Genomic DNA, 13,607 nt, shown 5'->3' with positions numbered 1-13,607 from the left:
CTGGTGTATCAGGTGTGTTTGCTATAAGAAAGAATAGAAGACACAGAAATGAGAGCTGGGGTCTGTAATGGAAACCCCCTTTTATTCTAGTCATAATGGAAACAGGTAAAAAAAAAAAAAAAAACAAAACAAAACAGGGGGCCGTCCTGGTCCTTCCTCAGACTTCTCATTCTCTTCTGTGTTTCACTCCTGAGGAGCCAGCCATGGGAAGAGGAATCAGAGCAATCCATAACTAACCACTCCGCCCAGGCTGCCAGTCCATCCACGCCATGCTTTACACCCAGATGCCCTTATTTTTATACAGTGCCCAGCATGTCCAGGGTTAGCTTTATAAGATTTAGCTTGCTGTATTTGTTTTTCAAGTTGATTGGAGAATCCTTGGGTCCTGCTGGTTTGACTTTGTGTTGCTCATGGAGTCCCGAATGAGGCACATGACCTGCATTGTGAGGGAACGTCAGTTACGGCAATACGCCCATGTGGTGTGATTACCTGTTGAGGACACGAGTGGCTGGACCAGGCCAAGGAGACACCCACATAATACCTGGCTGCGGCAGATAGGAGGCCATTTCCGCAGGGTGGGACTCGGCAGCCTGGGGGATTGCCAACCAGGACCCCAAACTGTTTTGTCGTGTGGTGAGTGTGGTAACATGCTGTACCAGTGCATGCTCCCCAACCTGACCTGAGCTGACTTGACTGGCCAGTGGATCAGCAAGACTCTAAAAGACCCCACAGTCCTCCTTTTGGATTCTCCCATGAGGGTATATCAACTCCATGACTAACGGGCCCACACTTCTGATCCAATTTCTGTGGACAAACCTCCAGGCACAGCTCCAAGTTTGGTCCACTCACATCACACTCACAGTTTTTGAGAATTTCAGATGTCCGCTGTCACGTTCAGACAATGCGTCAGAGTGCGTTAGACTACGCAATTGATAAAAAGACTTTAGCAACCTCTGTCTTCTTCTCTTTTGGCAGTGCCCAAGATCTCGGCTCTTTGGACATCACCAAAGATGATGTCACACACCGCGATGATGACCAAGGAAAGGAAGATGCAGGCAGCAGCCATTGTCCGGGAGATTCACGGGAATGGGAATGGTAGGCTCCTGTGTGTGATGTTCTATGTTCTTATTGTGACCACCTTATGCACTACTGTGTGTCCGTGCCCAGCCATACTTACCACCCCTTGGCCTTTTGTAGTCGCTCCTCTTCTTTTAAAGCTATTTTTGGGGGTCTGAACAACTGTGTGGAGCTGTTGGAAAGGCGTGAAGGTCTGGAACAGCTGGTGAGCATTCCTTTGGGATTGACTTTCAGACCAGATTGGGATTGTGACATCAGCATTAGCTGCTTTTCTTTTTGGAGACCGGGGGGATCTTAGCCACTTTTTTCAGGCCTCAGCTGCCGGGTGACTAGAGTTTCATTGCCTTCTTTGTTTTTAGATGTCGGTGACAGGGAAGACAAAACTGAGCCACATTCTGCTGAGGTCTACCGGGAGGACTGAGCAGAGACGTCATAGTCCTTGTCCTCCAGCATGTCCCCCTCCTCATCCCAGACATTAACAAGGATACATTCATTTTAGATTGCACCCAGCATGGCTAGGCTTAGACTTGAAAGATGAGGTGCCCTTCTTGCTGTATTGCTTTTCCAGTTAATTGCCCTGTAGATCAAACCCCAAAGCCCACCTTTTTAAGTTCTCCCTTGTGTATAAAATGTTTGACTGAAGATCCCACATTGCTGGTCTGACTACCATGGGCTATGGACAGACAGAGAGATCTTGTATTTAATGTCACCATTCAAGAATGCAACAGGCAGGAGGGACACCACTGAGACCCTCCAGATCTTAATGGACAACAGCAGCGCATTCTTAAGACTCTAATTCAGGGTCACAGGGGTCCAATTATTTTGTGTTTCATGTTTTTAAATAATTTAGACCCCTTTGCAGAGATCTGATTTCACCTAGCCAGACTCAATATTGGTGGGTGTGGAGGTCCGCCAGGGCTGCCCTTTGTCCCTGATTCTGTTCCTGATTTTTATGGACAGGATTTCTAGGCGCAGCCAAGGAGTGAAGGGTTTCCAGTTTGGTGGCCTCAGGGTCATAACTCTGCTTTTCGATGATGTTGTGGGTCCTGCTGGCTTCATCAGGCTGCGACCTCCGATGTGCACCGTGGTGGTTTACAACCAAATGTGAAGCGGCATCTTCAGGTCCGATGTCATGGTTAGCAGAAAAAATTGGAGTGCCCTCTTCATGTCGGGGATGAGGTGCTGCCTCAAGTGGAGACATTTAAGGTGTCTCAAGGTCTTGTTCACAAGTGGTGGGAAAAAGCGAACGATGGATTGTTATCCTGGTCAGTCATGGTGACAAAATGCAAAGCTCTCGCCTTTCCGGTCGATCAACATTCCTACCCTCACCTATGGTCATGAGCTGTGGGCCGTTATGAAGAAGAACTTGATCACTGATAGACAGTAAGTGGTGGTGGAAATGAGTTTCATTCACAGGGTGTCTGGGCTCGGCCTTAAAGATAAAGTGAGGAGTGCCACTGAAAGGAGAGATGCTGCTTCTCCACCTCAGAAAGAGCCAGTTGAGGTGGTCTGGGAATTTGAATTGGAATGCCTCCTGTCGAAAAAGACCTCAGGGCAGACCCCGGACATGCTGGAGAGATTCTCTCTCTCTCTCGACTGACATGGGAACACCTCAGTATCCCCCACGAAAGTGCTGGAGGAGAGGACAGGGGAAATATAAGATGGCACAGGGGTTAGATCCTTCATCTGGGGTTCAAGTCCCAGCCTGGCTACTATCTGTGAGAGATCCGCATGCTCTACCCATGTGCCGGTGGGCTTTTCTTCACGTACTCCAGTTTTCTTTCTCCACCCCAAAGATGTAATGGTTAGATTAATTAAAGGGAGAAATTGTATTGAACTGAAATCTGAAGGGGATGCCATTACTTTTCCAAGGTGTCATATGTTGTAGTACCACCGGCTGGAGTGGTGGTTTTGACACAAGCACAGTATACGCAGTGTGTAAGTAGCTGCAGTGAGGTGGCACGTCTCTCGGGCACGCATAATAATAGACCAGTCACAGCATTAAGGATATGCAGCAGGGCAGGCCAAAGGGAAATAGAGTAACTGCTGCAGCTCACCTTCAAACCAAACCTGATGAGAGTTTGTATGTGCTGATGGAGTGGTCTCAAACTCCAGTCCTGGATGGCCACAGTGGCTGCAGGTTTTCATTCTAACCCTTTTCTTAATTAGTGAACAGTTTTTGCTGCTAACTTCTTTTCCTTTCATGTTAATGGACTTGTGTTTTAAAGATTTGTTCCTCTGAATTGCGTCATTTCTTTCCTTAAACAGCACCCAAACAGAAATGAAATGTGAAGCGAGTGAGCCAACAGAAGACCACCTAAGTCAGGGCCTCAAACTCCAACCAGTTGCTTAATTAGATGCCAAGTCTCGTTAATTAAACCTGTTCTTTTTTTCCCCAAAAGAAAACAAGTCTTTATTAAGCAAGACAAAAAATTCTAATGTCATGCACTTCAAATTAAATGCAGTCCTCTGCAATGACACAGAATTAATATATTATAAAATAAGCACAAAACACAAAATGTCGGGGTATCCACACCATAGACTTGGAAAAAGCAGGTTGAAAAATTCGGTTCAAAATGGAACTGAATACAATGGTTAAAATGGCAGTTTATGTGGAGAGTAGACAGGAAGAGGTGGGTCCAGAGGCACAGGAACCAGAAGTGACATCAGAGGACTCGAGTTCAGTCTAGTGGTCCTTGAGCAAGTGAAAGGTTTCCACAGACTGTGAAGAGAAATCTGCAGCCATGCCATTCACTTGGAGCTTGAACCACTACAAACAAACAAAAAACCCTCATCCACTCCCACCATGACTTTATGCTTCTTAGACCTCATCCGTCAAAAGGTAAGGTCATTCTGTGGGTCAATATCTCTCACCGTGCCTCTAGCCCAGGAGTCTCCAACCTTCCTCCCCCCACCGAGAGCTACTTTACAAAATCAAAATGGCCGAGAGCTCCTCCTGTTTTCTAATGTTTCTTCTCATAGCTTATTTCAACCCAAACAAATTGAATACGTTTGTTTTGCCTGAACATTTACAAAATGTTGGTGTCCACAACTCACATTTTGCATTAAAACATCACAAAAAATATTTAGTTCACCTGCAAGTGCATTTTGTGTGTCTGTATGCATTTTCTCGTGTATCTCACACTACTGAATGAAAACATGAATGCTGTCAAAACAAAACAATGCAATTCCAAATCCACAGCTATGACTTATTCATTTGTCATTTTGTCACTTGTCACTGTTTCAGTTTATTCACATGTCCAGTTGCATGTGTGATGTGTTTTTTAGTTAGCCAGATGACTGGCACTGAGGTGGATGGTGGTGTGGAGCCTCTTAGGTTCACTCTTCTTGAGTCCATTACTTGTTCGTCTGTCAGTCTTGTTCTGAACTTTGATTTCATGACATTCATGTCAGACTCACAGAGGTGTGGAGACCCAAACAAAGCAGACATTCTTAGAGCTGCTTGGTGAAGATTCTTAGAGTTATCTGGCTCTACTAAGCTCCAGAAATGCTGAGAATGCTGTCGAGACTTTAACTGCACATTATTTTGAAGGTTTACTAATATATAATACCAATAACGGCACACTGCTATAATGATAGCGTGCAGTGAAACCACTTGACTTGACCATTCCGAGTTTTCCTCCTCTTTCTTTCTCTGTACGTTTATCATTCGTTTGCTCAGAGGTTGATGCTCTTGCTTATTCCTGAGCAGCTCTTCTTTTCTCCACCCTAGTGGCCCGCTTCTTCTCTTCTTCCGTCGGCAGCTTTCCATGTTAAAACAGATGAAGACTGTGTTTGTGTTGCAATTACTTAGTACATTTTCCTTCATTTTTCACTTAAGCTGGCACTTGAGACAGATTGAAGACTTAAGAATGATTTAAGATATGAAGAGGTAGGGGACGTGATGGTCGAAGGTGGTACATCCGCCGCACGGCCGCCCTGCTGACTGCTGCCGAAAGTTGATTCCACAATAAAATAAAATATAAATAAAAAGAAGAATAACCTTGGAGGTCAATCATCACCCCGAAAGTGGATAGTAGATGTCACATAGTTTACGTGTACCAAATTTCAGGTCAATAGTTCAAACGGTTTGTGAGCTACAGGTGATTTAAAATCCTGGACAGACAAACGGACAGCCATGGTAGCGTATTATAGAAGAAGATTGGTAATGCACCCTGTTCAGGGTGGTAACACTGGATAAAGAAAAAAAAAACAACACAACACCACACACTGGATTAGTACAATAAATCAGTCATTTTCTAAACCATTTACCCTGAACAGGGTCACAGGGGGTACTACAGCCTATCACAGCTAGCATATGGTGCAAGGTAGGAACAAACTTTGCACAGGGTGCCAGTCCATCGTAGGGCAAACACACACACAGAGCACAGACACACACCAGGGCCAATTTAGTATTGCCAGTCCACCTAATGTAAGTCGTTGGACTGTGGGAAGAAACCGAGAGAACCTGGACAAAACCCACACAGACACAGGGAGAACATGCAAACTCCACACGAGGGACCCAGGATGCAAACTGATACCAATAAATGCAAAGACATTTTGTAAGAATAAATAAAGTAGCATTAGTGTTGTGTTTTTTTAATTCCCTTTCTTATTCATTAATAAATCTTCATAATTATACATCACTAATTTGAAGAAAAAAATAACACAAGACTACGAAGAAGCTTCAAGGAAAGGAGCTGTACAGGGTGGCCCAGTGGTAGCTTAGCTCAACTTTTGCTGATTTTAAGAAGTGTTTTTTGAATGTTGATTGATGAAAAGCGCCCACACTTAAATTTTACATGTATGAGAGACTTATTTTTTACTTTTTAGTACACTTTTTAACTTAATATAAGTGTGGTTTTTAAAAAGTATTTATATATATATTATTTTCAACTTTTTAGTCTTGGGTTTGTTTTAGTTCTATTACTAGCGCCATCTATTGGTGAAATCTTGAACTATTCTTCATATGCAAATTTCATTTCTTAATTAACATGGATTAATCGATCAATTAGTGAAACTGATTATTGATTCATGTATTGTCATCAGAAGTGAGTAAGTGTGCAAAATTTCAAGTCATTTGGACAATAGGAAGTGGGTTAAATATCGATTACAAGATTTGTACCAGACAACAAATAGGCAAAGTTAATATAAAGCATGGTAATAATAATAAGATATAAAATCCAATGTCTGTCTCTCTGTATGTCTGTCCGCTTTCCACGAGAGAACTACTTCACGGATTTAGATCGGGTTTATTTCTATAATTTGCTTTAACATTCCGGGTTGATTTTGCGACTTCTCTCATTTCGCTATGTATAATAGTTCGCTTTATTTCTGCAAATCCATGAAACATGCAGCAGGCCGAGGGAAGGGGCCTTCCTCACTTACTCTCCAGCTTCGGGGCATGTACCTTAACTCCGCTTAGCTAGCGAACGAGAGAACAATTGAATTCAACTTTGTCTGATATTTAAAATGAAGTGTAACTTAGTCCTCCAGGCTGGATTACTGTAATGCGCTCCTCATCGGGATTCCTGGTAAGAGTATCCAGAGACTTCAGTATATTCAGAACAGCGGTGCCAGGATCCTGATGAGGGTGTGAAAGCATGATCTCATCACCCCCATCCTGAAAACCCTTCACTGGCTCCCTGTCCTACTCAGAATAGAGTACAAGGTCTCCCTCCTCACCCATCAGTGCATTTATGGACATGCCCCCCTTTACTTACAGGAACTTCTCACCCCTCATACCTCTTCACGTACCCTCCGCTCTGTACACACTAACACCCTCCAAATACCCAGAACTAAGCTCAGCAGCATGGGTGATAGGGCTTTTTCATCTGTGGCGCCGAGGCTGTGGACCGCCCTCCCTGATTACCTGAGAGCCCCACAGTCGACTGATGCTTTTAAACAAAACCTAAAAACTCATCTTTTCAGAAAGACATTTTCTTAAAGTATTTTATAGATTTTGACTCTGTAGCACATTGAGATTGCTGAAATATAAAGTGCAATACAAATAAAATTTACTTATTTATTATTATTATTCTGCGGTGGGTTGGCACCCTGCCCGGGATTGGTCCCTGCCTTGTGCCCTGTGTTGGCTGGGATTGGCTCCAGCAGACCCCCGTGACCCTGTGTTCGGATTCAGCGGGTTGGAAAATGGATGGATGGATGGATTATTATTATTGTCTTGATGAGTTTGAGTCCGGATATTCTCTTAAGTGTATACCACATTGAAAAGAAAGATTGCAATTCAGATTGTGGATCGTGATTTTGTGTTCAAAGGATCGTGATATGATTTTTGGAGAGATCGCCTAATGTAATCAAGTTTTCAAATTTATATAGGATTCAGTAACTCTCTGGCGAGCTACTTGGAAAGGGGTTGTGAGCTAGCTGTAGCTTGTGAGCGACGCATTGGAGACCCCTGCTCTAGCCAGTATTGTGATCGGACACAAAAGTGCAGCATATTGGAGTATGGTGGAGTTGTCTAGTGTTGTCCAAATTGGTGTCCCTCGAGCATTTACAACAATAGTTGCAACCACTCCCTTATGAGACTGGATCCTTTTTAGAGTTTCCTCAACCTCTGAAAAAAAGGCGGAGTGGTGGCTCTGAGGCTACAGATCTGCACTGGCAATCAGAAGGTTGCCGGTTCGAATCCCGTAAAATGCTAAAAGAGACTCTGCTCTGTTGGACCCTTGAGCAAGGCCCTTAACCTGCAATTGCTGAGCACTTTGAGTAGTGAGAAACATGCTATATAAATGCAAAGAATTATTATTATTATCTCTGCAGACTTCAGAATACAAGCACCTACTCTAAACCCATTCTTTAATTCCATGGCTTGTTGCTGCTCTCATTGTGCAATAGCAGACATGTCCAAAATTGTTGATTTTCTCTTTTTTAAGAGCACTGGTCAAATGTTTTGGAGACCTTCACCTGTCTTTATTTTCAGATATTGTACAGTACTTTGCAAATGTTTTAGGCAGGTGTGAAAAAATGCTGTAAACAAAGAATGCTTTCAGAAATGGAAGTCTTAATCATTTATTTTCATCAATCAACAAAATGCAGTGAATGAACAAAAGAGAAATCTAAATCAAATCAATATTTGGTGTGACCACCCTTTGCCTTCTAAACAGCATCAATTCTTCTAGGTACACTTGCACACAGTTTTTGAAGGAACTCGGCTGGTAGGTTGTTCCAAACATCTTGGAGAACTAACCCCAGATCTTCTGTGGATGTAGGCTTCCTCACATCCTTCTGTCTCTTCATGTAATCCCAGACACACTCGATGATGTTGAGATCAGGGCTCTGTGGGGGCCATACCATCACTTCCAGGACTTCTTGTTCTTCTTTACGCTGAAGATAGTTCTTAATGACTTTGGCTGTATGTTTGGGGTCGTTGTCCTGCTGCAGAATAAATTTGGGGCCAATCATACTCCTCCCTGATGGTATTGCATGATGGATAAGTATCTGCCTGTATTTCTCAGCATTGAGAACACCATTAATCCTGACCAAATCTCCAACTCCATTTGCAGAATGCAGCCCCAAACGTTCAAGGAACCTCCACCATGCTTCACTGTTGCCTGCAGACACTCATTATTGTACCACTCTCCAGCCCTTCGATGAACAAACTGCCTTCTGCTACAGCCAAATATTTCAAATTTTGACTCATCAGTCCAGAGCACCTGCTGCCATTTTTCTGCACCTCAGTTCCTATGTTTTCGTGCATACTTGAGTCGCTTGGCCTTGTTTCCACGTCGGAGGTATGGATTTTGGCTGCAACTCTTCCATGAAGACCACTTCTGGCCAGACTTCTCCAGACAGTAGATGGGTGTACCTGGGTCCCACTGGTGTCTGCCAATTCTGAGCTGATGGCACTGCTGGACATCTTCCGATTTCAAAGGGTAATAAGCTTGATGTGTCTTTCATCTGCTGCACTAAGTTTCCTTGGCCGACCACTGCGTCTACGATTCTCAACGTTGCCCGTTTCTTTGTGCTTCTTCAAAAGAGCTTGAACAGCACATCTTGAAACCCCAGTGTGCTTTGAGATTTTTGTCTGGGAGAGACCTTGCTGATGCAGTAGAACTACCTTGTGTCTTGTTGCTGTGCTGCATGACATGAAACTGTCTTCCACAACCTCACCTTGGTAGCAGAGTTTGGCTGTTCCTCACCCAGTTTGAAGCTGTTTCTGTTTCAGTTAATGACTGTTTCAACCTACATGTGACATTGATGATCATTAGCACCTGTTTGGTAGAATTGGTTGATCAAACACCTGACTAGAATCCTACAAAATCCCTGACTTTGTGCAAGTGGACCTGTAAGAATTGATGCTGGTTTGAAGGCAAAAGGTAGGAACACCAAATATTGATTTGATTTAGATTTGTCTTTTGTATGCTCACTTTGCATTTTGTAAATTGATAATAATAAACAATCATTATTTATATTTCAGAAAACATTTTTTTACAGCATTTTTTCACACCTGCCTAAAACTTTTGCACAGTACTGTATGATGGACACCAGTTGTTTTGGCTCATTTTATATCTCGTTATTGTTTGACTGCTAATTAAGGAAAAAGAAACAACTGAAGGGTCTGAGTCTTCAAGAGCAAGTCAAATAAAATGAATTCAAAAGAAGCTAATTAGCAGTAAAAAACAGGTCACTAATTATGAAAAGGGTGAGAATGAAAACCTGCAGTCACTGCGGCCCTCCAGGACTGGAGTTTGAGACCCCTGTGCATCGCACACTCAGGGTGGCTGGTTTCTTTTTCATTGGTGTTCTTATTTCATTTATTGATGGTTTTATTGTTATTTTTTTGTTTGTTTTAGAATCAGACACCATGGACCTGGGGAAAAAGATCAGCGTTCCCAGAGACATCATGTTTGAGGAGCTGTCGCTGCTCTCCAACAGAGGCTCCCGGCTCTTCAAGATGCGCCAGCGGCGTTCAGAAAAGTACACCTTTGAGAACTTGCAGAACGAAGCCAACATCCAAATGAGTGTAAGTATACTGGCTTAAAAAAATAAAAAGGTAAACCCACTGCCTGCAGCATTTTAAGACCTGACAGGCATCATGGCGATTTCAGGAGCTGCCTACAGTCAGTGCCACCCCAAACCAAACTGGGGCCCTCAACGGAATCTTCTTGGGGACCCCAACCTCCTCCCACCACTCCCTGAATCCACTACATTAGTATTTCTTATAACAGCTTCAATTTTAACAATAAATGTATAAATAAAATGCTATAATCGTTAATGTCAAAGACAAATACTTCTTTTGAAAATAATCAGACCTTGAAAGTGAATCTTTAGGGTTTCCTCAGTCCCTTTCGTGCGTATCACAACAGCACATGTCTACATCTTCTGAAGGCAATCCTTGAACTGAAGGAGATCTTTGGACCCTGGACGTTAGATCCATGAAGTAGCAGTGCCAACCACTGGACTGCTGTGCCACCCTATATTCTACAAAATGAGCAAAAATGAAGTACCCCATTTCTCAAGGTTATTGGGCGAGGTAGAGGCAACTGAGTGGATTGGGGTGGGAGGGGTCCTTTAATAGGCGATCCGGTGTAGTTTTCAGTTGGCCACATGCTTTGATCTGGTGCTCACCGTTGCTTTCACTGTCAAATTGTTCATCAAAAATAACCGTCATGACTACGCAACGCACCTTCCGAATGCACTTCAGCATTCCTCTGAACGGTGACGTCCCAAATCGGAAAGCAATTCTAAATTTAGACAGACGGGTACAACATTGAACAGAAAATCTGCAGGCCGTCCTCTGACTGTTCAAACGCTGTAAGGGCGTCCATTTTGCAGTCTCCTAGACGTTCAGCGCGCTTCTGCCTTAGGCATTTCCTACACGTCTTTGATTTTGCACGAGGACCTTAATTTCCATCCATACAAAATGATGAGAGTGCAGGAACTCACAGAGAGAGACTGGGAGAGCCGTAGAGAGTTATGCAGCAACATTCTGCAAACCGTTCATCGAGATGCCATCGTCATGTGCAGCGTCGAGACACATTTCTTATTTGAACGGTTGCGTGAACAAGCAAAACTTTCACTACTGGGCTGAAACCAACCCTCGTGAACTTCATCAGAGACCCCCGCACAGTGAGCACACGTGTTACAGTTTGGTGCGCCGTTGCAGAATTTAGCATTGTAGGCGGAAGGGGAGCAACGGTTACAATGAAATGTCAAAAGTACCTTTGATCTTTTTGTAGACCCCAGGCTCTGTCTTTTGTCTCACTTCTATTTATTAGTCATTTATTTCTCCTTCTGGTTTCTCTCATTATTTCTGTATTTTTAAAATATTTTTCATATATGGGCACATAGGTAGGTGGGTGACCACACAGACCATTCAGTAGACTCTTTATGATTTGCTCCATCCCCAGATTAATGACAGGGCATTTTGAGCCTTTTAAAACACTAAAAGCCATCTTCTTGGTTCCCTTCTGTTTTTGGTGACCAATTCCCCGCTTGTTCATATTTTTATTTTCCACTTTCCTGTTGGCTGTCACTACTCTATCGAGTTGTTAAGATGTCTGTTTTTTTTTTCTCTATTTGGTTTGTAGAACTGCGTGCCTCTCCAGACACAGAAGAGCGATGTCAGTGAACACAGCAAAGGAGAACTGAGCGGTGTGGATGGAGGCCAGGCACCCAAAACTCCTCCAAACACACCAGACCCGAGGACACCACCAAATCCAGAGACCATCGCTCCAGGTAGGAATGAGAAATGCCGGGCTTTATCAGTGTCACGACTAACAAATCTTATCACTAGACTGTCCGACTCCATGGTGTTGGTCAGCTCTCCCCTCCTAAAGCTCCTTAGCAGTGTATGCATCTCTGATATGCCATGTTGTGACGATGCGTGTTCAGCTCCAAGCTCCCTCTTCTCTTCTGGGAGCTCTTAAACCCAACACCGTCGGTAATGCAACTGGATGAGCCGTGCAATGAGGACAAATCGCACTGGGAGCAAGGGGATAGTGTAAAGGCGTCCAAGTGCTTTTATTAAAAACAAACCAAACAAAACCAAGACAGTGTCTATAGTGCGGTGCGTCCAAAATAAATACATAAATAGTCCATGAAAATGAGGTGGAAAAAAGTGGAGATTAAAAAAATCCAAAATAAATAAATCCTTTAAAACGAGATTAAAAACAACAGGCTGGAAGCAGTACTTTTGTAAAAGCCCGGTGTCGTCTTCTAGCTGGTGGCTCCCCTGCTTCTCCTATATGGGACGTGCAACAGGGGAGTCGCCTTACCTGCAGCTGACTCTGTGCTTGGTCCAGCTGATCCGCCGGACCGAGACTGGGGTTTCCCAGCGACCAGGGTGCTCACACTTTGGGGGGGGGCTCACTGCCCCAAGCCTCCCTGACTGCCGCGGTGAGCCAACCACCATCTTGGTCACTCCAGCTCCTTGAAATCGCTCAGCTGGAGCGACTGCTTCCTTCAGCCCCCTCATTCCAGGGGCTCTCCTACCAGCTGCCTGCCTTAATCAGGGAGCTCGCTTGCTCGCTCACTCACTCACTCCTGCACCAACTCTCTTCTTCCTCTAATCTCCATTCTTTTCTTCTTTTCACTCCCCCTCTCCACACTCGCACTTCTCTTATTTATAAAGTGGATGTGTCAACAAGTGTGGCGATTAACAGATCCCGGCATCACTTATGGACACGGAGTGATCCCACACCTGTGCACTTCAGTGCGGCAATGCCCACACCCGCACCCGTCCCCGCCACATCCCTTCTTGAAGCCGTAAGTGCACCGATTATTTATTTAAAAACTGGCCGTTCTTTCGGAGCCGCAGACCCGCTATATCACACATGCGAGTTGCTGAGGTCCGTCAATGTCTGTGTCACAAAGTTCATCTGCACCAAGGTTATTACAGATTTGACTTCTTCTATTAGTTTTTACTTCTACGTTTTTTCTGACGTTACTTGGAAATTCAGTTTAGTTGTAGTTTTCCTTCATCATATTTTTAGGTTTAATTTAGTTTTTATTTCACAAAGACATTTCTATTTTATTTTTATATCTGTTAGTTTCAGTTTTAGTTTTAGTAATTATGGTCTGGTTAAAGAGCTACTATGGAGTTTGGTTTTGTGTCACAGTCAGACAGAATTATACACTTAACAGGTTAGGATACAAGTTTAAAAGCTAACTACATCACATTGTCTACTATATACTGTATATGAACAATTTTCTATAATAATTTGAAAAAATATTTTCTTTGTCATTAGTGCTGAACAAATGTGTGCTGATTGTTGGCACTTTTTAATCTTTCTTTTGCCCAGAATGGGACAATTTGTAATGAAATTTAGGTGAATTTTAAGGTTTCAGTGTTTTTTTTTTTTTTTTTTACTCTAAATGTCTACAGCACACAACACATGTCGCTCCAAGACAATGTGCTTATAATGAATGCCTTCAATATTGCATTCAAAAATCTCCCATACTGGGCTTCGTTATTCTCCTGTGTGAAGTGGCAGGTGAATTACTGTCAACAAAATGCAGGCACCCGAGAAATAAACTGAAAAGTTACTCACTCGTGCGTTGATCAG

At 43.4% G+C, this 13,607-nt stretch overlaps 1 protein-coding gene across 1 annotated transcript in view; it reads left to right on the top strand.

Moving 5' to 3' along the window:
• The window catches only part of myoz2b (myozenin 2b), a 49,225-nt gene that overhangs the window by 16,415 nt on the left and 19,203 nt on the right, over positions 1-13,607 (top strand). The window contains exons 2-4 of the mRNA XM_028805068.2: positions 976-1,095; positions 9,894-10,063; positions 11,631-11,778. Of these exons, the coding sequence (XP_028660901.1) occupies positions 1,011-1,095; positions 9,894-10,063; positions 11,631-11,778 (403 nt within the window). The 5' untranslated portion in view covers positions 976-1,010. The remainder of the gene's footprint in view (positions 1-975; positions 1,096-9,893; positions 10,064-11,630; positions 11,779-13,607) is intronic.

The sequence above is a fragment of the Erpetoichthys calabaricus genome, chromosome 7 (genome assembly GCF_900747795.2).
Source record: "Erpetoichthys calabaricus chromosome 7, fErpCal1.3, whole genome shotgun sequence".
Taxonomy (NCBI): domain Eukaryota; kingdom Metazoa; phylum Chordata; class Cladistia; order Polypteriformes; family Polypteridae; genus Erpetoichthys; species Erpetoichthys calabaricus.
The sequence above is the reverse complement of the archived record's forward strand: the minus strand, read 5'-3'. Positions and strand labels throughout refer to the sequence as shown.